General features: G+C 44.2%; 1 protein-coding gene across 1 annotated transcript in view; it reads right to left on the bottom strand.

Moving 5' to 3' along the window:
- Positions 1-24,933, bottom strand: part of DYNC2H1 (dynein cytoplasmic 2 heavy chain 1) — a 613,609-nt gene that overhangs the window by 465,375 nt on the left and 123,301 nt on the right. Inside the window, exons 30-34 of the mRNA XM_040339316.1 lie at positions 23,179-23,291; positions 18,980-19,099; positions 9,824-9,962; positions 3,937-4,145; positions 1,366-1,548 (exon numbers count right to left, since the gene is read on the bottom strand). Of these exons, the coding sequence (XP_040195250.1) occupies positions 1,366-1,548; positions 3,937-4,145; positions 9,824-9,962; positions 18,980-19,099; positions 23,179-23,291 (764 nt within the window). The remainder of the gene's footprint in view (positions 1-1,365; positions 1,549-3,936; positions 4,146-9,823; positions 9,963-18,979; positions 19,100-23,178; positions 23,292-24,933) is intronic.

Below are 24,933 nucleotides of genomic sequence, written 5' to 3'. Positions count from 1 at the left end.
GGATGTCCCCCACTAGAACACTCTGATCAGCGCTCTCCGTCATTCGCTGAGAGCACTGATCAGGAGTCGGCCGGCTGCTGGTTTTCCAGCATGCTCGTATGATATACACACGGGCCAATCGGCCGGCTTCTGTCGGAAAAACCAACATACACACGGGCAAAGTGTCAGGCTTTTTTTTTAACTGGCAAATGTCTCCCCACATTCGGCTCGTGTGTACCTGGCTTTAGACAGTTTTCACTTGAATAGAGCAGGGCAAACAAAGCTTTCAAACAGTCATCCAACCTACTGAGCTGCATTTGGTGCAAGTTTCAAGTGTGTAAAATGCGGGATTTCAACGCATGTCTACATATGCCATTAAGTGGAACAAAATGTTCTCAATCAACATTAACTATTTTTAATCTTTATGTGGCTAGCATTAGTACATAGGTAGGAAGGTACACTATAATTATATGTCATACTTACATGCTTGGTTCAATGGTTTTACACAGAGCAGCTTCGATCCTCCTCTTCTGGGGACCTCTGCTGGGGCTCTGGGCTCATCCTCCTCCTTATTTGCCACCACAGGAAGCCTTTGTCACTAGAATTTGTTGACAGCAGCAGGAGCCAATGGTTCCTGCTGCTCTCAATAAATCCAGTGAGAAGGGAGAGAGAAAGCAGCACTGCTGCTCTCGGGCACAGTGCTGGATTGAGATTGGGCTCAGGCAAGTATTTGTGGGGGGTGAGACAACAATAGAAGATGTTTTAACCTAAAGTGGAACTTTACCCATAACAACTTGCGAAAAATAGCAGGAAACATACATCCCACATTAATAATTATGCTACCAAAATTAGTGTGTGCTATGAATTGCCTCCAGCATTGTTTTGGTTTCTTCTTGCCAGAAGGCTGCCATTTTGCTGAAGCCCAGAGCCCTTGAACAACAGTAAGATTGGCTTTTACAAATTTGGCACAGCGCCTAAAAATAGAGCGCAAATAAGCATGTGCAGAGCAGAGTGAGATAGTCTATTACTGGATCTTAAACAGTATAGGCACTTTATTTTAATGTTTTACAAAGCTAAACCTGCAAAAGTGGCCAACCTGAAGTGATCTAGCAGGACTAAAGTTCCACTTTAATGCAGGGAATGCATTAAGGTAAAACTTACCCTTTACATACACTTTACATAGCATTTTTAGCTTGTGGTGCTCAGATACAATTCAGTTTCACTTTAAGAAGGACCCAACCTTTTTGCAATCTCTTATTCATCAATCAGTCTGATTCAAGCTCTGGCATTTTCGATTATGGTATATTTGGCAACTAATTTCAAAACAAGCAATATTTTTGATAAGATTTTCCAACATTGTTTTATTAGGCATGAATAGCATTTTACCTCATCACAGTTGAAAACCAAAACTTGCCGTCCCAGTAGACCACCCAAGGCTTTCACAGATTCTGTTTTCCCAGTTCCTGCGGGGCCGTATGGGTTTCCTCCTAGCCCCATCCTAATGGCCTGAGTCAGCGTAAGATAGCATTTATCTGTTAGAGGAGTGTATACCAGCTTGGGTGCATTGCCCTGGAAGAAAAACAAAATGCCTTTGTAAATGCAAAGAGAACAAACATGCTTGCCACATAATAATGCAGGAAGAGAGAGCTGTTCTTATAAAGGGCTTACAAAGGCACTGTCACTTTGCTCTGCATAGGCATTGTGACAGCTTCTCTTTAAAATATGCATGTACCACAACTTGTCTTCTCTACAGATAGCTCCAAATTGTATGGTCTGATGTATTATATAAAATGGCACAAAAGGAAATGACTTGGTTCCCACAGAATCCAGATTGGATAGTTTTGTTATGGTGGCTCAGTGGTTACCATGTTAAACTTGCATTCAGAACTGACCAGAATTCTGTATGCATGCATTGTGGCATATTTTCTAAAGTATTTAAGAATGTTCAGATTGTGTGAAAAGTTACTTCAATTTTCCAGTCTTTAAAAAAAATAATAATAATCCCCGATTACATAATGCACATGATTAGATAATTGAAGTGAACATTCAACATTTTTTTGTGGGAAATTTCTAAAATCATTTAGCAAATCATCTTCATAGTTTTCCCAAAGTGCTCATACCCAAATACTGTTAAGTTAACCAATTTAAGTTTAAAAATGAAAGAACATATTTTGACCCTTTAGATATCTCCTTAATATAATTATACTGTAAAGCCTGAAGCAAAGGAGAAGTAAATGGGTGGGTAAGTGGTGGTGTAGAGCAGCAAGTGAGAGTTGGTATCGGACTGGTTGGAAGGGAACACGCGCCTGTCTTTCCTATAGGTTTTCTTTGTAAATCAAACCCAAAATTGGGCCCATCACATGTTAGTAAAAGGTAACAGGAATAAAGTATATACATCTTACAAATATCTTTTGGAACTTCCTGGTTAAATGGGACAGAGATCTAGGGGTAACTTCCTCTGACCTTCAAAAGGAGAGTATACTCCTTTTTTCACACAAATCTTCCCTGTGCAGCAGACACCAGGAGACCACTTACAAAATAGTGACTCTTTGGTACAGAATTCCGTCGGTCCTTGCCAAGTTATTACCTCAACAAAGTGATCGCTGCTGGAGATGTAGCTCGTCTGAGGGCACTCTTATGCCACGCACACACGATCGGAATTTCAGACAACAAATGTTCGATGGGAGCTTGTTGTCAGAAATTCCGACCGTGTGTAGGCTCTATCTGACATTTGCTGTCTAAATTTCCGACAACAAAAATTTGAGAGCTGGTTCTTAAATTTTCCGACAAAAAAATCCGTTCTCATAAATTCCGAGCGTGCGTAGACAATTCCGAAACACAAAATTCCATGCATGCTCTGAATCAAGTACGAGACGGAAGAGATTGGTCTGGTAAAACTAGCGTTCGTAATGTAGATGGCACATTTGTCACGCTGTAACGGACTAAAAAGCACGAGGCTGAAAAGCGCGAATCGTCTCTCACCAAACTTCTAGTAACACAAGATTAGCAGAAGGAGCCCAAAGGGTGGCGCACTTGGTATTGAACTTCCCTTTTATAGTGCCGTCGTACGTGACCACGTTCTTGCCGATCGAATTTCCGTCAACATTTGTGCGACAGTGTGTATACAAGACATAATGGATAATGGATGTATGCAAGACATGGAAAAAAATCCATGGTTTTGCTGTCGGAATGTCCGATCGTGTGTACCTGGCATCACAGATTTTTTTGCCCTGAGCTTCGCACTTTCTGGCAACCTGCGCTTTAACTTATTCGCAAATTTACTGCTTGTATCCCTAGCATGTGGAAACAACAATCTGCCCCAACAGTTGTACAATGGCTCGCAAGAGAGTGAACAATATCGAACAACTGGAGGACCTGACCTCGACCCTTTGAGACAAGACTGAGAAACATAAGACCAGGTGGTTCTGTTGGAATCTCTTTTGCTTCCCAGATGGATACCTGCAATATGTGTTATCTCTTTACTGGGTCATGGGACTGATTTATATCTCTTGGGCTCCCCCAGTGTTGACCTTTTTTTGCCTCTCCCATACCAACCACCTTTATTTTTTTCCTCTTTCTCGCTTTCCTTCTTTGCTCTATCTTCTTATGTATTATATTAAAAACTTTCTTGAAAATGCACGGATTCAGGTAGACATCGACATATTTGACTTTTGTACATTTGTGTATACTGTGCTCGGAGTTTTTTTTCGGCATAGGTTCCTACCCTGTGGCCAATATCAGAATCACAGAGGCCTTACTATACAACTTCAACCAAATTCTCTCACCATGTTTGGTTGTATGTAATGCTTCATCCCTCTGTGGATTTTTTTGGAAATGTAACTTACAATGACTTGGAACATATGTTAGAAACATGAATGGAGTCAATATTTTTCTTGTTAACCGCTGTTGTAATCCTCTCAATAAAAAAAAGCAAAAAAAGAGAGAGGAATATAATACCTGGTACTCATAGGTGTACTCAATCTCAGCATCGACCATCTGCACATAACACTTCTTGGCAGGTGACATATAGAATCGCAACTGTTTCTTCCATACCCAGTCTTCAGGGCTGTATACCTGGGCTTGGATCAGCTGCTTCACAACATCGATGTTGTGGATGATATCCAGGATAAGAGCCTTCAGCTTTAATTCAAGTATGCCTGCATCATCTACAATATACACAAGAAGGATGGATGGATGAGGAAATTTATTTTCAAGAGGAGATCAAGTTCAAGAACATAAATCTCTTCCCTTTAGAAGAATACCAACAGCAATAGAACTGGCAGCATTTCTGTATTTACTGAACTGGATTTTATTGGTGTCAGGGGTGGATAAAACTCATGCAGAATACAGAAGCTAAAAAAATGCATGTTTAAAGTGGATGTAAACCCACTCTCATCCTTTCTAAACTATTGTCATAGTGCTGACCTATAAGGATATACATGCCTCCTGCATGTATCCTTATCTGTCAAATGTCTTCCCTCTGTCTGTTTTAAGACCTGAAAAACTGCAGATTCTGTGGGTGGGTCTGTTGTCTGGAGCTCTGTGGGTGGAGTTGTGATGTCCGTAGACTCCCCGCCCTCCTCTACACTCCCCTTTCCAACATGCATTTTTTCCCTGTGTATTCCTTACACTAAATTCTGCTATGATCACTAACATCCAGTCAAAATCCAGAAAAGTAACCACATGACTTCAGAAAAGGAATGGGGGTTGGAATTAAAAAATAATGCCCGTCTCCAAGCTAGTGCATGAGATATGTAAATAACCTGTCACTCACAGCAAGGGGGCGGAACGGACTAAGGTTTTTCTCTGCAAGTCCATTTTATTTCACTGAACAATAAAAGAGGATAGCTCAGAGCTCAATTAACTCTGTGTGGCAAGACTGGGCACAGATGATAGGAAATCGTATACTGTACATTGTGACATCAAAAAAAAATTAAAATTGGGTTTACATCCACTTTAAAGTCTAACTGCAGCGAAAACATGTTCTTGTTTAGCATTAGATACAATGTAGAAGAATTGGTATCTCTGAAAAACTGCTGACAGAATAGAAGATTCAATCCACTAATAAAGCCCAGAATAAGATTTTATTCCAATTCACCAGGAAAAACCTATACAGTTACAAGGGTTACTTCGGGGCTATGAACATCTATAGCGAAAAAATATAGAAAAATTGTTACCTAGTCTACAGGTTTTTTTATTGATGTCTGTGTTCCCCTTATTAAAAATTCTCCCATGTTTCGGTCGATTTTTTGGGTGTCAGACAAAACAAGGAGGTTGGGGAATTTTCCTTTCAGAGGAAAACAGGGAGCAATAAAACCACATTTTCCAGTATAGTGAGGGTCTAAAGCAGGGGTAGGCAAACTTTTGAGCACAGTGTGCCGAAATTTTTTTTCAAAGATACTGAGCATGCCGATTCTATAACAAAAAATGTTCACACTCTCAATCACGAAAGTCATTTTTTTAAAAAGGAAATGCAGTAAACTACTTTAGTAGTGAGAAATGGACTCTATTTATTGGCGTATAACACTCACTTTTTTACTCTGAAAATAGAGGGTAAACTGTGCCTGCGTGTTATATGCAGGGGGTGGTGGAAAAATAAATTCCTGAAACTTCCCTCTTAAAGTTAGGGTGCGTGTTATACGCCTGTGCATGTTATACACAGATAAATACGGTAATACCATGCATTCTGACGCCTCAGATCAGCCCCAATTCCTGCTTCACACCTCAGATTTCTGCCCCGCCAGTGTACATCTGCCCCACCACTGTACAGCTGCCCCACCTGTCCTAACACTGAACTTATCTGCTCATCTGCCCCACCTCTGTAACCCCCTTTCTCCTCTTCCCCATTGATGTACCTCATTTCTCTTCTGTCCGAACACTGAACCCCCCCTGCTCATCTGCTCCATCACTCTACCCCCCTGCTTTTCTGTCCCACCGCTGAACCGCCTTCTCATCCCTCCCACCACTGTACCTCCCTGCACATCTGCATCCTCATGCTCTTCTGTCTCACTACTGAATCACCTTCTCATCTGTCCCAACACTGAACTCCGCTGAACACACTGAATTTTGATCCACAATTGGTGTCATAGCTTATCACTTGTGCAGCACTACAGATTAAATTGAGGCCAAGATCATAGCTTCATTGGCTGTAAAAGGATAGGGAGGGTTTAGTTTCCTTTTAACCACCTGACCTCCGGAAGATTTAACCTTTTTCATGACCAGGCCATTTTTTGCAATAAGGCACTGCCTTATATTAACTGACAATTGTGTGGTCGTGTGACGCTGTACATAAATAAAATGTAAGTCATTTTTTTCCCACAAATAGAGCTTTCTATTGGTGGTATTTGATCATCACTGTGCGTTTTATTTTTTGCGCTATAAACAAAGAATGACCAACAATTAAAAAAAAATATATATATATATTTCTATTTCTTACGTTCTACTATAAGACGCATCCAATATTTTTTTTTATTTATTATTATTACTTCACTTATTATTACTTCATAAAATTTACGTCAATATGTATTCTGCTACATATTTGTGGTAAAAAAAAACAAAAACAAAACTATAGCGGATATATATATATATTGTAATGTTGGGGTTATTCAGCATCTGGGTAGAGCATACCAGTGAGCAGAGTCCACGCCAGTTCTTTTTAAGCGTTTGTTGACCCACTTTTATTAAAAGAAAGAAAAACGTCCATCCAGAATTTCCCATGCAGGGGGTTTCAAGTTGCTACAGCAATAAAGAAATAGTCAACCGAAAATGCCGAGCCACCTGGCTCTCTTCAGAAATACAGCCCCTTAGGCTTACACTTCAGCCCTCTTGGCCACGTACCAAAGTACCTGTACAAATCACTGTACCTTCTCTCAGCTTCTGTGCTGCTCAGCCCACAGCTTTGGGTCCTCTGTCTATACCATGCAGACATGAGTGCTTCTCCCTTGCTTGCCTGGACTCCTCGGGAGGGTGGAGTCCAGAACACTGGTCCTGACTCTACTATAAGCCCAGGAACCACCTGTTCAATCAACCAGCCAGACTCCTGTCTGTTTCCAAAACCCGGTCCCAGGATTGGAGATTCCATCCCACCCATGTCACTATAGAATCTCCGGGCTCCAGGTCCCCAAGTGGATTTTATAAACTTTGGAGGAAACTGACCAAACAGATTCCCCCACATTAAATAACCCTGGAGCCCCTCAACCTGCCTATTTGAGAATCCTGGGTGACCATTACCAGGACAGGGAACTGTACTATCACAATATATATATATATATATATATATATATATATATATATATATATATATATATATATATATATATATACATACACACACACACACACACATACATACATATACACACACATACATGCATTTTTTATATTTATATATATATATATATATATATATATATATATATATATATATATATATACACACACACACACACACACACACACACACACACAGACACACACACATACTGGAGTTTGTATTTATAAAAAATGATGTATGCTAGTAAGGGCGGCAATCAATGACTTTTAGCGGGACTGCGATACTGCGGTGGACAATCGTACACCAATTGACACTTTTTGGGAACCAGTGACACCAATACAGTGATCAGTGCTAAAAATATGCACTATCACTATACTAATGACACTGGCTGGAAAGGAATTAAACAGGGTGATCAAAGGGTTAACTGTATGTCTAGCCAGTGTTTTTGTGTACTATGTGGGGATTTTATTCCCAGCTTTGCAGGGAAAGAAAATTCATTAATTCCCCCCTGTCATAAAGAAGCTCTGCCTTCTTTACAAGCTCTGCCCAACGATCAGCGTTACCGGCGGACATCCATTGCCCGCCACCCGCAGATCGACTTCTGCTGCGAGTATTTACAGCAGAAGTGGCTCGCCGGCAACACGCGTGAGCGGAAGTGCAGAATTATGTATGTATATATATTAGGGGTGTAACGGATCGTCACCGATCCGTGATCCGAACGGGCCACCCCGTTCGGATCGGCACACCCCGCGATCCGCGGAGCGCTCCGGAGCCTAGGCCTAGGAAAGTCCCCGGCTTCGGCCTAGCTCCGGAGCGGCGGCCAGTCTGCTTGCCAGAGCCCAGCGTGACACGCCTCCCCGCCTCCCCGGGGAGGCGTGTCACGCTGTGCACTGGGCTCTAGCAAGCTGAATGGGAATGTTACCGTAGCAGTGAAGCACTGGTGTGAAAGGAGGGGGGGGAAAGGGGGAAAAAAGAGCACAATAGCAATTCACAGGGGTGGATTAAAGAGGAAGCAGGTGAGGCTGTTTGGGACTTAAAGTACAATCTTGATGTTTTTACAGCAAAAATATATATTATATATATATATATATATATATATATATATATATATATATATATATATATATATATATATATATATATATATATATATATATATATTTTGCTGTAAAAACATCACGATTGTACATTAAGTCCCAAACAGCCTCACCTGCTTCCTCTTTAATCCACCCCTGTGAATTGCTATTGTGCTCTTTTTTCGGATCAGCAAAAAAAAAAAAAAAAAAAAAGGTTCCTTTTTTTAATTGGTCCAAAAAAAAAATATATATATATATATATATATATATATATATATATTTTGGACCAATGAAAAAACGGACCCTTTTTTTTTTTTTGCTGATCCGAAAATGATCCGATCCGTGACTCCTGATCCGAGGATCGATCCGATCCGTGAGTTTTTTGATCCGTTGCACCCCTAATATATATATATATATATATATAAATATATATATATATATATATATATATATATATATATATATAGAGGGATGCCCTGTAGCAGTATCTCTGTTATAGGGCGGTCTTTACGTTTTTACATGTAAAATTGAGCTTAAGTGGTTTTACCAGCCAAAGAAAGTGTACTTCTGTAGCAAGAGTAAGAAGCCACCTTGGTAGCCCCTTAAAATTCAACAGTTTGTTCATCACTTGTTAATATGTAGAAATAAGAAAAGGTGTGTACACTGTATGTTATCCACCGTATTTTCGCTACACAAGACACACATTTCTCCCTCAAAAAAATGAGGGGAAATTTCTGTGCGTCTCATGGAGCAAAAACTGACCACCTGCCGCCATGTTACAATATCGGGGACCTCCCCTCTTCTTTCCCTATGTCTTTTGGGTCCTGTAGGCTGGCTGGGGTTCATGTCACTGGTGCACGCGCAGTGACGATTTTTCATCCCTGTACGATCGGTGACGTCAGACACTGATTGATACAAGAGTCCGGTATCTCAAGCGTGTCATCTGCTGCAGTTCGATATGTGACCATTCGATGTGTGTACATGGCAACAGGTAATCTAGTCTTTCTTTATCAGACTGCACCTGCAGAGCTGTGCTCACAGCCTGCATGGTGAATTTGTTATAAGATGGTGATATTTCCAATGAATTGTATATAGACTGAATTTGGTGACAGGGCGATTTGTTTGCTGCCTGGAAGCTATCTGGAATACTTGATAGATGTCTATTTTTAGGCATCAGCTTTGATTTCTTGTGTAAGTTACAAAAACTATAGTATATTAACTAGGGGTGTGTGCATCCTCTCCTGTGCTCCAAATCAGCAGCATTTGGTCCAGAATATTTTTTTTCATGTTTTCCTCCTCTAAAACATAGGTGCATCTTATGGTTAGGTGAGTCTTATGGAGTGAAAAATACGGTAATAAATCTTCCCTATGAGAAGCAGTATCATAGCAGGAACATGTCCTATTCAGATGCTTTGCACAGTGGTCAATGTAATGCATAGGGAGCTTGAATGTTCTCTTAAAAGACCATCTAAACAAGCCCCAACTCTTCTTGTACCTGAACCTGAAGTGTCATCAATACTGGTGTAGTGTTCCAGTTTAGCAGTAAGCTCCAATTCCACCTCATGGAGATTATGGGACCGTATGGCATTCTCAACATCTTCTGTGAACTGAATGTGCTCTGCTAGACAAAGGATCTAAGAGAAGAAAATATTGTTAATATTTAAATAGGATCAGTGAAAGTAGATTTACTATCCTCTAAAGTGAAACATGCTAGTCACACATGCATGGTGCATTCACAGTACACACAAAAAATGTATAATTGCTATAATACAAAAAACAATAAAATACAATAACAACCCCAAACAAATTCTCCTACTCCGGACGATCACAGTAATACCACAAATGTGTAGGTTATGTGTTGTCAGTACTTGTAGTAGCTCCCAAAAACAATAGTACACAATTTGGCATTGTTATAATCACCCCTAAAAAACACCGATTGTGACCTTTGATGCTAATCTTTACTCTTATGCCCCGTACACACCATCACTTTATGTGATGAAAAAAAAAAACGATGTTTTTAAAAACGTCACTTTAATTGATCGTGTGTGGGGGAAAACGTAATTTTATGTCTTGTAAAAAACGACCAAAAAAAATTGAAGCATGCTTCAATTTTATGTGTCGTTTTTCAAAACGTCATTTTTTACTTCACAGAAATTGACCGTGTGTAGTAAAAAACGTTGTTTAAAACGACGTTTTTTCACCCGCGCATGCCCAGAAGCTACTTATGAAGCAAGCTTCAATGGAAAAAGTGGTGAGAACGGAACCTCGCTTTGCTAGAACATTGTGAGAAAAACGATGGTGTGTAGGCAACTTCGTCTTTGAAAATTGAAGTTTCAAAAACGTCATTTTTTACTTCACAGAAAATGTCGTTTTTTTTCATCACATAAAGTGATGGTGTGTACGGGGCATTAGGCTCAATACACACTGGCCCAGATTCAGGTAGATCCGCGCAATATTTGCGTGGGCAAAGGGCAACGATTTTTGCTTTGCGCCCACGCAAATATTTCGATTTGCCCGCGATTCACGGAGCAGTAGCTCCGTAAATTGCGCGGGCGCTATGCTAATTTGCCCTGCGTAAGGGCGCCTAATGTAAATGATCCCGCCGGGGGCGGGAATCATTTAAATTAGGCGCGCTCCCGCGCCGAGCGAACAGCGCATGCTCCGTCGGGAAACTTTCCCGACGTGCATTGCGGCAAATGACGTCGCAAGGACGTCATTTGCTTCTAAGTGAACGTGAATGGCGTCCAGCGCCATTCACGAATCACTTACGTAAACGACGTGAAATTCAAATTTCACGAGCGGGAAGGGTGGCTATACTTTAGCATTGGCTGCGCCTACTATGAGTAGGAGCAGCCTTACGCTAAAGTCGCCGTACGGAAACGCCGTACCTTGCGTGCGCAGGGCCCGCGCAACTTTTGTGAATCGGTGGTAGTATGCAATTTGCATATGGTTGCGCGGGCGCAATAGCTTCTTGAATCTGGGCCACTGTGCTTAAAAAAGTCTGTTCTCTCGGGAGTAAAAATCGCTCATATAAAGCATTTTTTGTACAAAGTCTAGAAGAGTTTAGGAGAGTTTTAGTTTTTTTTCTGCCTCCAAGCTTCAATCAGAAACGTGAACCAGAAGGGTTTTTTTCGACCTCTAAACGTTAAACTTGAAATATGCCTCTAAACATCATAATGTTCATGGACACATAGGAGAACATTGAGCTACTTCTACAGGCAGAACACAAAACTCCTGTAGAAGCAACATTTTTTTTTAAGTCAGTGTGCATGGAGCCCAACAAAACAAAACCAGATGCGTAAGATACAGAGCCCCATTAAGGCACCCCTGTATTTTTTGTAGTCCAAACTCTAAATATTGAGAGCCTCCACAGTAGAAGCACATGCATTATAATGGATAGGCAGGGGGCAGGTGAGCCTGGAGGTAGCCGACCCCTCAAAGGCTGAGGGGCGCACTGGACACCCAACACATAGCACTATGGCAGCAAAGGTGTCCGATGCGTCTCTTCACCAATATTTCAACAGTGCAAACAAATGGCCACTGCCCTCACCTATAACTGGCCTTTGCAGCAAGGAGCACATGGAAAGGCAAAGCATGCAAAACAACACTTTGGAGGCTCTCAAATTCAGAGTTAGGACTACAGAAAATACTGGGGTGCCTTTCTTCGTTCTGTGACAGAGGAAAAAAAAAAAACACACTCTGGGATAAGAAAATATCATTGAAATACAACAGATATGTTTGCGCTGTGAATGAAAAAAGTGCATCAATTTAAAAAAATATATATATATTTTTTACTTTCTGTTATAAAACAATAAAAAAAAACGAAAAAATCGAATTTCTTCACACATTTAGGCCAAATCTTTGGTAAAAAAATAAATAAAAATCAAATAAGTGTATATTGATTGGTTTGCGTGAAAGTTAGGGTTTCTACAAACTAGGAGATGCATGCTGGAATTTTTAATTATTATACTAGTAATGGTGGTGATCAGCAACTTATAACGGGATTGTGATAGTACGGCGGGCAATCCTACACTAAAAGACACTTTGTGGGAACTTGCTAACTGACACTGACACCACCAGTGACTCTTAGGCTTCATGTAAACTTGGCCGCCATTTACCCCGGCTGGCGGTTAAAACGTTCCTATCCTGAATGCGATTCTTCCGCAGTCCGGATAGGGAGGTTAAGGGATGTTGAATTTCACCTAACCGCAGGAGCTCCTAGTTTAGGAGCTTATAGTGTACATGAAGCTTAATACAGTGATCAGTGCTAATAATATACACTGAAACTGTACGAATGACATTCATGGAAGGGGTTAACATCTGGGGCAGTTAAAAGGTGTAGCTAATGTGTAAAGTGTTTACTATGTGGTGCTTTTACTAAGGGATGTGACGGTTTTTATTCCCTGGTTTACATATTAAGATTAGAAGAAAAGCGGTTTAATCTTAAACTGCGTAGAGGGTTCTTTACTGTAAGAGCGGCAAGAATGTGGAATTCCTTTCCAGAGGCAGTGGTATCAGCGGGGAGCATCGATAGTTTCAAAAAACTATTAGATAAGCATCTGAACAACCGCAACATACAGGGATATACAATGTAATACTGACATATAATCACACACAACACACATAGGTTGGACTTGATGGACATTTTTTCACCCTCACCTACTATGTATCTATGCAACATACACAAAGCTCTCTCCTGACACACGCTCCTCTGATCGGCATGTCCCAGCCATAGATCATTGCCCAGGAATCAGTGATCAGCATGTGCTGGAGCCAGTAACAGCACAGCCGGTTAGGCGTGAGTGCGCGCGCGCGCCCCCCTACCCGTAAATGCAAAATGAAGTATATATATTACACATGATTGTGCGCAGCAGGCCAGCACTGCATCAGTAAAACTACAGCGCGTAGTTGGTAAGTGGGTAATCGAACATGAAACATGCCTCTGTACAGCAGTTTCCTGTATCTGGACCGGTCACTGCTGCTCTCTTTTCTTGGACAGGGTGACTGGTTTTGTATCTGCCATCTTCTTCTGTAGTTTTCTGCAGGCAGCCCACAGTGAGTGGAAGCTACTGTGCCCTTCCACAGCTCTGCTCTCTGCACAGACTACTTACAGCACAGTGATGATTTAACCACTACTTTACAAGGTAATAGCTGGGTGTGCATTGATTTATATTCTTTGTGCCCATTAAGAAATATATGTAAAAGAAGGATTTTTGTACTCACCGTAAAATCCATTTCTCTGAGTTCATAGACGGACACAGCCTTCATTGACCTTAGGGTTATGCTTCTTCCTACCAGGAGATTTAGGCAGAATTCTACAGCACTTAAGGTGTTAAAAACTTTCCTTCATGCTGCTCCTCCCAGGGGGCGTGGCTCCCCCAGGCATAACCCACACCCTGCTTTAGCAGCCTCAGTTCGTAACAAGCAGTACAAACAAAGGAGGGGTGGGTGCTGTGTCCGTCTATGAACTCAGAGAAATGGATTTTACGGTGAGTACAAAAATCCTTCTTTCTCTTTCGTTCATAGACGGACACAGCCTTCATTGACCTTAGGGACGTCCCCAAGCAGTGTCAAAAAAATTCGAGGGGTGGGAAAAATAACACAGCAAAAACAGGTTACACCCCAAACAAAAACCGGAGTTACTCAACGGAGGAACTCCAACCTTAAACTGCCACCTGTAACACCCTGCGGCCAATGGAGGCATCCGAAGATGCACTCACATCCACCATATAAAACTTTGAAAAAGCGTGGACCGACGACCAGGTCGCAGCCTTACACACCAGTAACACAGAGGCTTGGTGTCGGAAAGCCCAAGAGGCCCCGATCGCCCTGGTCGAATGCGCCATGACCCGAAAGGGGGGCGCCCGCCCTTCAGGGCATAGGCCTGAAGCACAATCTGTCGGATCCACCTGGAAATGGTGGCCGACGAAACTGCCAGGCCCTTACTGGGACCGGACACAGACACGAACAGCGAGTCCGACATCCGGAACGGAGCTGTCGCCGACAAGTAAACTCGAAGGGCCCGAACCACATCCAAAGAATGTAAAGTGGCCTCCTTCGGGTTCTTCGGCTGAGGACACAAGGATGGAAGAACAATGTCCACATCCAAGTGAAAAGCCGAAACGACCTTAGGGAGAAAAACGGCTGCGGCCGCAGCACCACCTCATCCTTACGGATGACCAAGCAGGGAGCCTTGCAAGACAAGGCCACCAGAACAGACAGACACCCGTCTGATCGAGGTAATTGCTACCAGAAATAAAATCACCTTTTGTGACAATAAAACAAAAAACCTCCCGAATGTCCTCAAAGGGAGCATCCCGAAGCACTGAAAGGACTAAATTCAAGTCCCATGGGGGTAATGGAGGGCGCACCGGAGGGGCCACCTGCCAGACCCCCTGACCCAACGCACGCACCCAGGAGTGCTATGCCAAGGGTCGCTGCAAGTAAAAAACAGCCAGAGCAGAAATCTGGCTCCTAACCGTACGTAAGGCGAGAGCCTGAACCACTCCCTGCTGCAAAGACAGCAGAATGCTGTACACAACGCATGTACGAGAGTGCCAGTTCATCTCCCCACACACAGAGAAGTAGGCCTTCCATGTATGAGGAAAAAACCTACGTGAGGTAGACCTCCGTGCAGGCAGCACGGTAGAGACCACCGAGCCCAATAGGCCTCGGTCCTTAAGCCCCTGGCTCTCAACAGCCACGCCGCTAAGGCCGGTGGCTGTGAAACATGGTGGAAGATTGGACCCTGTAACAGAAAATCAATTCCCAGGGGAAGACGCTAGGGGGCGTCTGCCAGCAGACGCACCTGGTCCGCGTACCAGAAGCGACGCGGCCAATCTGGGGCAATCAGGACCGATAGAATCCTTACAGCTTCTACTCTGCGCAGCAGGCGAGGAAGAAGCTTCCGAGGAGGGAAGGTGTAAAGTAGGCGACAGCGACCCCAAGGAGCCACCAACGCGCCTGACGCGTCCGCCCACGGGTCCTTAAACCTGGCCACGAACCGTGGCACCTACCGATATAGAGACGGGACGCTAGAAGGTCCACGTCCGGAGTGCCCCACTTTCGGCACAGACCCCGAAACACCTGCGGGTGGAGAGACCACTCTCCTTGGCCCAGTGCAGTGCGACTTAGGTAGTCGGCTAGCCAATTCCGTATTCCCGGAATGTACCCGGCCGATAGAGCCGGAACGGACCCTTCGGCCCACCGAAAGGATGCGCGCGACCCCCGTCGCTGCAACAGAACTCCGTGTGCCTCCCTGATGATCAACCTACGCCACGGACGTGGTGTTATCGGACAGGATCCTGACCGGTCGGCCCTGTAGATCCAGGGACCACCTGGTAAGGCAAAGCTTGATTGCTCGGAGCTCCAGAACGTTGATCAGTAGGCAGGACTCCACCTGAGTCCAGTGCCCCTGGGCTGACTGGGTGCCCCAAGCGCCCCTCCCCAACCAGAGAGGCTGGCATCCGTCGTGACCACTGTCCAGTGGCCTGCAGAAAAATGACTTTCCGGCCCGAAGCACCGGAAACGCCAGCCACCATACCAGGGGAGACATGATCAGATGACTCAACTGAATCTGGTAATCCAGAGATGACGGAAGCTAGTCCCATCGTGACAGCAGTTCCCTCCGTAGTACCCTGGCGTGGAATTGGGCATACGGAACCGCCTCGAAAGAGGCTACCAACTGACCCAGAACCTTCCTGCAGAATCGCAGAGATGACCGCTTCTGGGTCGGCAACTGCTGCACAGCAGATAGCAGAGTCTGAAGTTTTTCCGCTAGGAGAAAAACACTCCCGCCCCGGAGGAATCCAGGACCAGTCTCAGGTATCCCTGAGACGGAATCAACCCTGATTTCAGGACAATCCAGAAACCAGCCGAACACTCGGAGAGCCTGACACGTGATAGACACGGCTCCACCAATGCAGAGCTCGAAGAAGCTCGTAGGAGAATGTCGTCCAGACATCCCATGATAACAAACCCCCGCTGTCACAGCCGGGCCAGTATCGGTACGAGCACCTTGGCGAAAACCCGCCGAATGGGAAGGACACCATTGAAAATGGTCCCCCCCGACCGCAAAGCACAGAATCTCTGGTGGTTTGAGGATATGCAGGTACACGTTCATGACATCCAAGGATGCCAGAAAAACCTGACAAAACAAAACGAGGGACTTGAGGCCCAGGATCGACCGGGCCCCATCCTCCATGGGGACACAAACAGAATGGAGTAAAACCCCGAGACCGTTCCAACGAGGGAACTGGCACAATCACTCCCCTGACCAGAAGATCCTGGACAGCCCCTGACGGAGTCAACCGGCGAACCGGAGGAGGCCAGAAGCCGGAGGGAAAAAACCTGTTTGGCAGACAAGAGAGAAACTCAATCTTGTACCCCAAGGAAAACACTTCGCAATGCGAAGCCAGTCTCCCACCCGAGACACGGGCGGGAGCAGACCTTCAGGCGGAAGCAGGTATGTCCGCAGACTTGTTAGGCATGCGGTATCCGGTGCGCTGCTACCCCGCAGCGGGGATTCAAGCACCATGTAGACCTACCCCCACCGCACAGGGCGAGCGAAAAAACGCTCGGAGGTAGGCAAGGAGGGTCCTTGCACAGGGCGAGGTCCCTAGCCCTTCCCAAACCGTGGGAACAGCATGCGCTTACCACCTGTGGCATCCTCAATGATGCCAGTCAGGGAAGACCCAAAAGGACCGTTCACCCTTAACGGTGATCACCAAGGCCACCTTAGAGGTCCTTCTTCCAGCTCCTGCAGCAGGAGCTTCGCCCTTTTAGTCGGGGCCTGCCAGGGCCCCGGCCAGAGCCGGCCTCACCGCCGAACCCACCACCGTGAATAGGGAGCGGGCCACGGCCTCCACTCCCCTATCAGCGGGATCCTGAAATGCAGGAGCCCCTTCCACAGGCAATGTGGTGGCCTTGCGCAGTCTGGACACAGGGGGGTCCACTGGCGGAGGAGAGACCTACTTTTTTTTTTTTTTTTTTTTTTTAAAGCCCCCCTCAAGGGGGTAACGGGTTGCAAAGTTTTTTGACAAACTTTTTGCGGTGCATCCCATTCCTTGTATAACATATAGTCCAAATAAGGAACACAAGGAAACACTTCAGCGATGCGTGGTAGTCTGCTGGTACTGACACGGAGGTGTCTCTGCCACATCCTCAATTTTACCTCAAAATTTACCTCAAAATTTACCTCAAAATTTACCTCAAAATTACCTCAAAATTACCTCATAGAACACAGCAGCCCTGACTGCTTTGTCTGTTACCTCAGAAAAGAATCACAGCGTTACCAAGGAGATTTCCAAGACGGCCGCTGTCTGAGGTAAAAATTACCTCATAGAACACAGCAGCACACAGCAGCACCCCCCAGAGTAACAACACAGTCCCCCTAACAACACACGGGCCCCGGTGGTAACAAAGAAAACCCAGGAGGCCCCCCTTCACAGCCACTACCCAGTCAGGGGAAGGAGGGAGAGGAAGGGGAGAGAGGAAAGCAGGGCGGACCCTCAGTCGACCTCCCCAGAGAAACCACCAGCCAGACCACTTACCTGAGTAAGGGGCCACTACTTACCTGTCCTGCGACTACCCGGCTGGAGGTATCCCAGACAGAACCAACGTCCGTAAACGGCATGGCTGTCGGCCAGACACACTGTGACAAAGCCATAGAGACCGGTCATATGTGTGCCCTAGAACCAAAGTTCCCCGGCCGCCCCTGGAGCAATGGGGCCTGTCGTGGACGTCCCAAAGCTGAGCTGAGGGCCGGCACACGCTCGAAGGCCGAACATGGGGGGACTACAAGAGTCGAGGACCCAGCCTGTCACCCAGTCGGCTGTTGATAGAAGAATCGCAGGATTCAAAAATGCAGGAACAAAATAATAAAAAAAAGCGAGAAAAATCGCCAGAAAAAACCTCCAGAGTCCAGGAACTCCAGAGATGGCCTTGACCTCCTGTCGTTAGGCAGAAAACAAAACTGAGGCTGCTAAAGCAGGGTGTGGGTTATGCCTGGGGGAGCCACGCCCCCTGGGAGGAGCAGCATGAAGGAAAGTTTTTAACACCTTAAGTGCTGTAGAATTCTGCCTAAATCTCCTGGTAGGAAGAAGCATAACCCTAAGGTCAATGAAGGCTGTGTCCGTCTATGAACGAAAGAGAAATCAAGTTTTTGTGGCCAGAGTTTAGCTTTACCACTTCCTGACTGTCGTATATTTATGTCCTTGGAAGTGGTGCTAATATGTCGGTCATGGCAGTTGCAGCCATGATCCAGATCGAATTTCAGAACTGGCCCAGGTTTGAATGGGTTACGTTTACATGGGGGGGGGGAATTGCTGTCCTAATTTGGACCCTTCCCATACATTATATTCAATTAATGTCACTTATTTGTATTCACTTACCTTTATACTTTTTTAGTGTGTGTCTATGCTCATAGGAGTATTTATCTCTAGGAGCACATCCTTTATATCACGTATTGTTATTATTTTCACTCAATATGATTATTTATTCATTTTATATTTTTTAGCGCAACTTATTATTCTTTTACGTTTACATGTGCCAAAAAATATATAAATGTTTTTACATGTTAAGTAAAAAAGGTCGTCATTAAAATCACAAAACAATAAAATCAGGAAACAATGGGAACTCCAAGGACACTTACCTGAGAAGGAAAGCGAAGGGGGTCTATGGTACCCTGAGACTTCTTGCCTGATGCTACGCATTCCACCAGTAATGTCTGTAAGGTGGACTTCATCTGGGAGGCCAAACTACTAAGCCAGACCTATGAGACACAAGCACTGCTGTCAGCTTATCAATACTATGGGGCTGCCCTCTGAAACCTCCAGGAAAATGGTTGTGTGGTCACCTGGATATCAGCACTGGCTTCTTTCTAAAGCCTCATACACACGATCTGACTTTTCCATGGATTTTGGTCTGAAGGGCGTTGGCCGTGAACTTGTTCTGCATACACACGGCACAACATTTTCAGCCAACATTCACCAAATCACATGTTTTTTCAGCTCTTTACCGCCACCCTTTGGGCAACTTCTGCTATTGTTGTCTGATGTTTTGCATTGGTTCGGAGAATGTGCGTTTGTACTTTGGATTTTAGTTGGATGGACTTGCGTACACACGATCGGATAAACCGACGTAACAGATTAATTGCCCAACAGTTGGTGAGCATGAACAGCCAACTTTTGTTGTCGTTAATTCAGCCAATAATTGTCTGATGTAGCATACACATGATCGGATTATCCGACACAACACGTCTGTCAGACAATTACGGCCATAAAGTTGGATCGTGTGTACGAGGCTTTACTATGACAGAAAAACCTGAACATTTGAATAACCAGCAACACTTGCCTCAATCACCACAAGAGAGACTGGAGTCTCCATTTTTTCATAATCTAAAGCAAGATAACTCAACTCTGTGCTCATGGGTGGACTAAAGCCGGGTACACACTATAAGAAAACTGGACGAGCACTTGTCCATTTTCCCTCTATTGTTCAAAACACGATGAATCAAAGAATGGTACTAATGGGAAAAAAAAATCTTGAATGACAAAAGGCATCATTTGCCTTTACATAGGTACGTTGTAGCCTAGATTAGGAAGTGATGTAATGTACATGTGACCCTTGTAGCCACATCTTTTTGCGCCATACAATGGAGTGTTGTGGATTGTTCGGTCGCTCTTTATTGTCAACGGATCTTTCGTACTGGTAGATAAGCTCAGAACTGAATATATACCATAAACTTTCACTTATAATTATGTTATTTATCTGAGCTTTATACTCCTTTTCAATCACTAAGGCTTTATTCACACCTAGGCGTATTTACGCCCGACACGCTGGAGAGGAGAAATACCATTGCCCTCTATGGAGATGGTTCACATCTCCACGCCGAACGCCGAACGCCTGAAGCTCAAAACAAGTCCCGGACGCGTTTTTTCATGCGGCTTCGGCGTTCGGCATAGGAGATGTGGACCTGGGGGTTAATGGGGGTTAAAATCCCGGCGTTTTGTCGCCGCAAATCGCGGTACAAAACGCCGCAATTTGTCGCCGCAATTCGTGGGACAAAACGCCGCGATTAGGTGTGAATGCAGCCTTAAATGTCTTTTGAATAGCTCTTTATTATTATACGATTATTCTTTCATGTTTACAAAAATGTATTTTTGTTGCATGTTCTTCTCGATCGTAATTGGTTTCAAATCATGCAAAGAGTTTCTCGTTCAATTTTTTTTGTACGAAAACAGAATATATTAAATGAAAACCATTAGTTCTGTTAACTAAAATTTTCATCTGAACAGTCAGAATCAGCTATTGAAACTAGTGTTCACACTAAAAGAAAACCAAACAATCGTTCGGAATATGGAGTGTCCTTACGATTTTCTTATAGTGTGTACCCAGCTTTAGGGTGTCAATAGATAGGGTCTGATCGAATACACAGTTGTGCTCAAAAGTTTGCATACCCAGGTGGAAATTAAAAATTTGGGCGTTTACCGTATTTATCGGGGTATTCCGAGCTCCGGCGTATAGCGCGCACCCCTAATGTGGACCCGCAATTCCTGTAAAAAAATGTTTTAGTACTTACAGTTTTGGTGTCTTGCGCGGCGTCCATCGGCGGCCTCGTCGGTTCTGGCTTCCGTCTGTGGCTTCGGTGGTGTCCTCCCAGCTTCTCCCACGCTATCTCCCCATCGAATCGCCGATTTCCGCGCTCAGTTTGAATGCCTGCGCCGACATATACCAAGTGGGGTACACTCGGCTACATTCGGCCAGGCTCGGCTTCGCTCGTGCTCACGCTCTGTGACGTTTATGCGTGAGCACGAGCGAAGCCAAGCCTGGCCGAATGTAGCCGAGTGTACTCCACTCTGTATATGTCGGCGCAGGCATTCAAACTGAGCGCGGGTATCGGCGTATATCGCGCACCCACGATTTTCCCCTTATTTTAAGGGGAAAAAAGTGAGCGATATACGCCGATAAATACGTTATATTGAAAATATAACTGATCGTGCCAAAAAAAAAATATTTTATTCAAGGATAGTGATCACGTGAAGCCATTTATCAGAAATCACCCAAATGGCCCTGATAAAATGTTTACATACCCTGCAATGTTTGGCCATGGTACAGACACAGAAGGAGGCACACACAGGTTAAAATGGCTATTAAAGGTTAATTTCCCACATTTGTGGCTTTTTTATTCCCAATTAGTGGCTGTGTATAAATAGTCAAGGAGTTTGTTAGCTCTCACATGGATGCACCAAGCAGGCTAGATACTAAGCCATGGGGAGCAGAAAAAAACAGGCAAAAGACCTGCGTAACAAGGTAATGAAACTTGGACAAAGATGGAAAAGGATACAAAAAGATATCCAAAGCCTTGAATATGCCAGTCAGTACTGTTCAATCATTTAATAAGAAGTGGAAAATTTTGGGATCTCTTCATACCAAGCCAAGGTCAGGTAGATCAAGAAAGATTTCAGAAACAACTGTCACAGGAACTGTTCGGGATACAGGCAGAAATACAGGCTGCTCTGGAAAAAGATGGTGTGGTTGTTTTTTAAGGAGCACAATACGATGATACTTCAACAAAAAAGAGATGCATGGTCAAGTTGCCAGAAAAAAGCCTTTACTGCACAAGTTCCACAAAAAAGCCTGGTTACAATATGCCCAACACCTTGACATGCCTCATTGGGCTTTTTTGTGGCATCGGCGCAGTAAAGGCTTCCTTCTGGCAGCTCAACCATGCAGCCCTTTTTTGTTCAAGTATCGTTGAATTGTGCTCCTTAAAGACAACCACACCATCTTTTTGGGGAGCAGCCTGTATTTCTCTTGCGGTTACCTGTGGGTTTTTCTTTGTATCCTGGGCAATTCTTCCGCCAATTGTGGCTGCAATCTTTCTTGGTCTACCTGACCTTGGCTTGGTATCATAAGAGCCCTGAATTTTCAACTTCTTAAGAAATTAAACAGTACTGACTGGCAAATTCCAGGCTTTGGGTAATTTTTTTTATATCCTTCTTCATCTCTATAAAGTTCCATTACCTTGTTACGCAGGTATTTTGACTGTTCTTTTCTACCTCCTCATGGCTCAGTGTCTAACCTGCTTAGTGCATCTATGTGAGGGCTAACAAACTCCTTGACCATTTATACACAGACACAAATTGTGATTCAAAAATGCACAAATGTGAGAAATTAACCTTTAAACTTTAATTGCAATTTTAACTGGTGTGTGCCACCTTCTGTGTCTGTACAAAGGCCAAACATTCCAGGGTATGTAAACATTTGATCAGGGTCATTTGGGTGATTTTTGTTATCATTATGATTTAGAAATTAACTAGTTTTGACAGGTACCTGCTCCCACTTCCGTTCGGAGCACCTTGGTGCCAGGAGCGGTAGTTCTCCTCTCCCCCCTCCCTACCTGCAATCTTTTGGGACACGTCACAGGTCCCGGAAAATTGCCCAGCCATTCAGGACGTGCACCGTGACTCGCACAAGTGCAGTGTGCACCCGGCTGTGAAGTTACATGCTGTCACAGCCGGGGGGCCATGCTTGCAATGCCGGCACCGCAGAAAGGAGAGGGAGAGAAGCGAGGCTTCGGGCGGCCGCATCGCTGGACCGTGGGACAGGTGAGTGTGCGTTTATTAAAAGTCAAAAGATACACTTTTTGTAGCTGCTGACTTTTAATAAACACAAAAATGGGTGGAACTTCTCTAAAAGCTTAAAGCTTTCATATTATCATTTGGAAAAAAGACACATGAGATCTGGCTTTTAGCTTAGGGCAACACAGTCATTCTCCTTCCACCAGGTCTGATACATTAAGTTGTATCATTAATACTCTTTGGGGGTATCTATATTTTTATATCTCACCTCAACATCCGTAGTGACCAGAACCTTGTTTTGTAATGGAACCACCTCACCCTCCAGCGATTTCATGGTAACTATGTGCTTGAAGTCAGCATCAAAATCAACACTATTCACTCCTGTGTGGAAAATATGAAAAATAAAATATTTAGTAGCAAAATAAATAACATAGAAGGTATTTAAGGTTTATAACCCATTTAAAAGGGGTCATGTCAGCTGTATGGGCATATTTTTCAAGGTAATCCTCACCCTTGCTTTACTAACAAAGACACTGACCCAGGAAAGCGTGCAAAAATAGGAGCGTTAACCTCACTTATAGACACATGTTTCCAGGTCAGTGAGTAACTAATAGTGAAGCAAGGATGAAGATAATCTGAACCTTGAAAACCAAGCAAGAAATGGCAGATCCCATATTTATATCCCAGCAACTTAGGATAGGGATATGGAATGGATCTGAAAACCTAAAGTGGTTGTAAACCTCAGACACAAAATATGAATAAAGAATATCCCTCTATATTGTGTACTTGTCTCAATCATGAGCACCAATTGTCATTTCTGTCTGTTGCTTCATTCCTCTGCAAGCTGCATGAGCCAATTCTGACAAGTTTTTCTGACACCAAGAGAAAAAAGGTGACAGGGGAGGGAGCTGCAGAACACCGTCTGTGATTGACAGCTTCAGTTCTGTTCCTGAGAACTGTGTGAAAGGGGGAGGGGTGTCCCTTCCCTCCAATCAGCTTTCAGACCTCTCCTCACTGAGCTCTGCAGTCTTTAATTTCAGCTCTCTGCTCCCTGTTTTCTGACAGCCCAGACAAGCTTTATAAATTCTAGACTTTGAACAGATGTAGAGAAGAGTTTGCTGCAGATAAACAGGTTCCGATTATGTAGGAGGATTTGTTTCATCTCTGTGTATCACCTGAGGACAGTCTCTTCACTGGGTATATGTGAGGGTTTACAACCACTTTAAGGGTCAACTGCATGACCATATTCACAGATTTTCAACACTAAGGCCGGGTACTCACGACCAAACATGTATGGTGAAAGCGGTCCGTCGGACCGTTTTCACCATACATGTCTGCCAGAGGGCTTCTGTACGATGGTTGTACACACCATCGTACAGAAGTCCGCGCGTAAACAATACGCAGGGTGTGTCCGCGGTGTCGCCGCGTCGATGACGCGGTGTCGCCGCGACAATGACGCGGCGACGTGGGCGGCCCGCCTTTAAAATGCTTCCACGCATGCGTCGAAGTCATTCGACGCATGCGAGGGACGGCGGGCGCCTGGACATGTACGGTAGGTCTGTACTGACGACCGTACATGTCCGAGCGGGCTGAATTCCAGCGGACTGTTTTAAAACAAGTCCAGGAATATTTGTCTGCTGGGAAAAGGCCGGCGGGCAAATGTTTGCTGGAATTCGGCCCGCTCGCGCCCACACACGACCAAACATGTCTGCTGAAACTGGCCTGCGGACCAGTTTCAGCAGACATGTTTGGTCGTGAGTACGGGGCCTAATACTGCCTAAAATTACAGAATCATGTATTATACACTTAACAACCCATATTTAACTTGTGTCAACAAGCCTGAACCAGTTATATGAAATGTGTTTAAAAGTTTAGGAAGCAAAATGGAATTATATGAATGGCACTTATTAAAAGTGGTTGTAAAGGCAGAAAGTTTTTTACCTTACTGTAATTTACGGTAATTTTTTAAAAAAAAAAATTGCATGTAGCACCCCCCCCCCCCCCCGCAGCCCTTCTTAAATAG

Source organism: Rana temporaria, chromosome 2, assembly GCF_905171775.1.
Source record: "Rana temporaria chromosome 2, aRanTem1.1, whole genome shotgun sequence".
NCBI lineage: Eukaryota > Metazoa > Chordata > Amphibia > Anura > Ranidae > Rana > Rana temporaria.
This window is presented reverse-complemented; position numbering and strand designations above follow the sequence as displayed.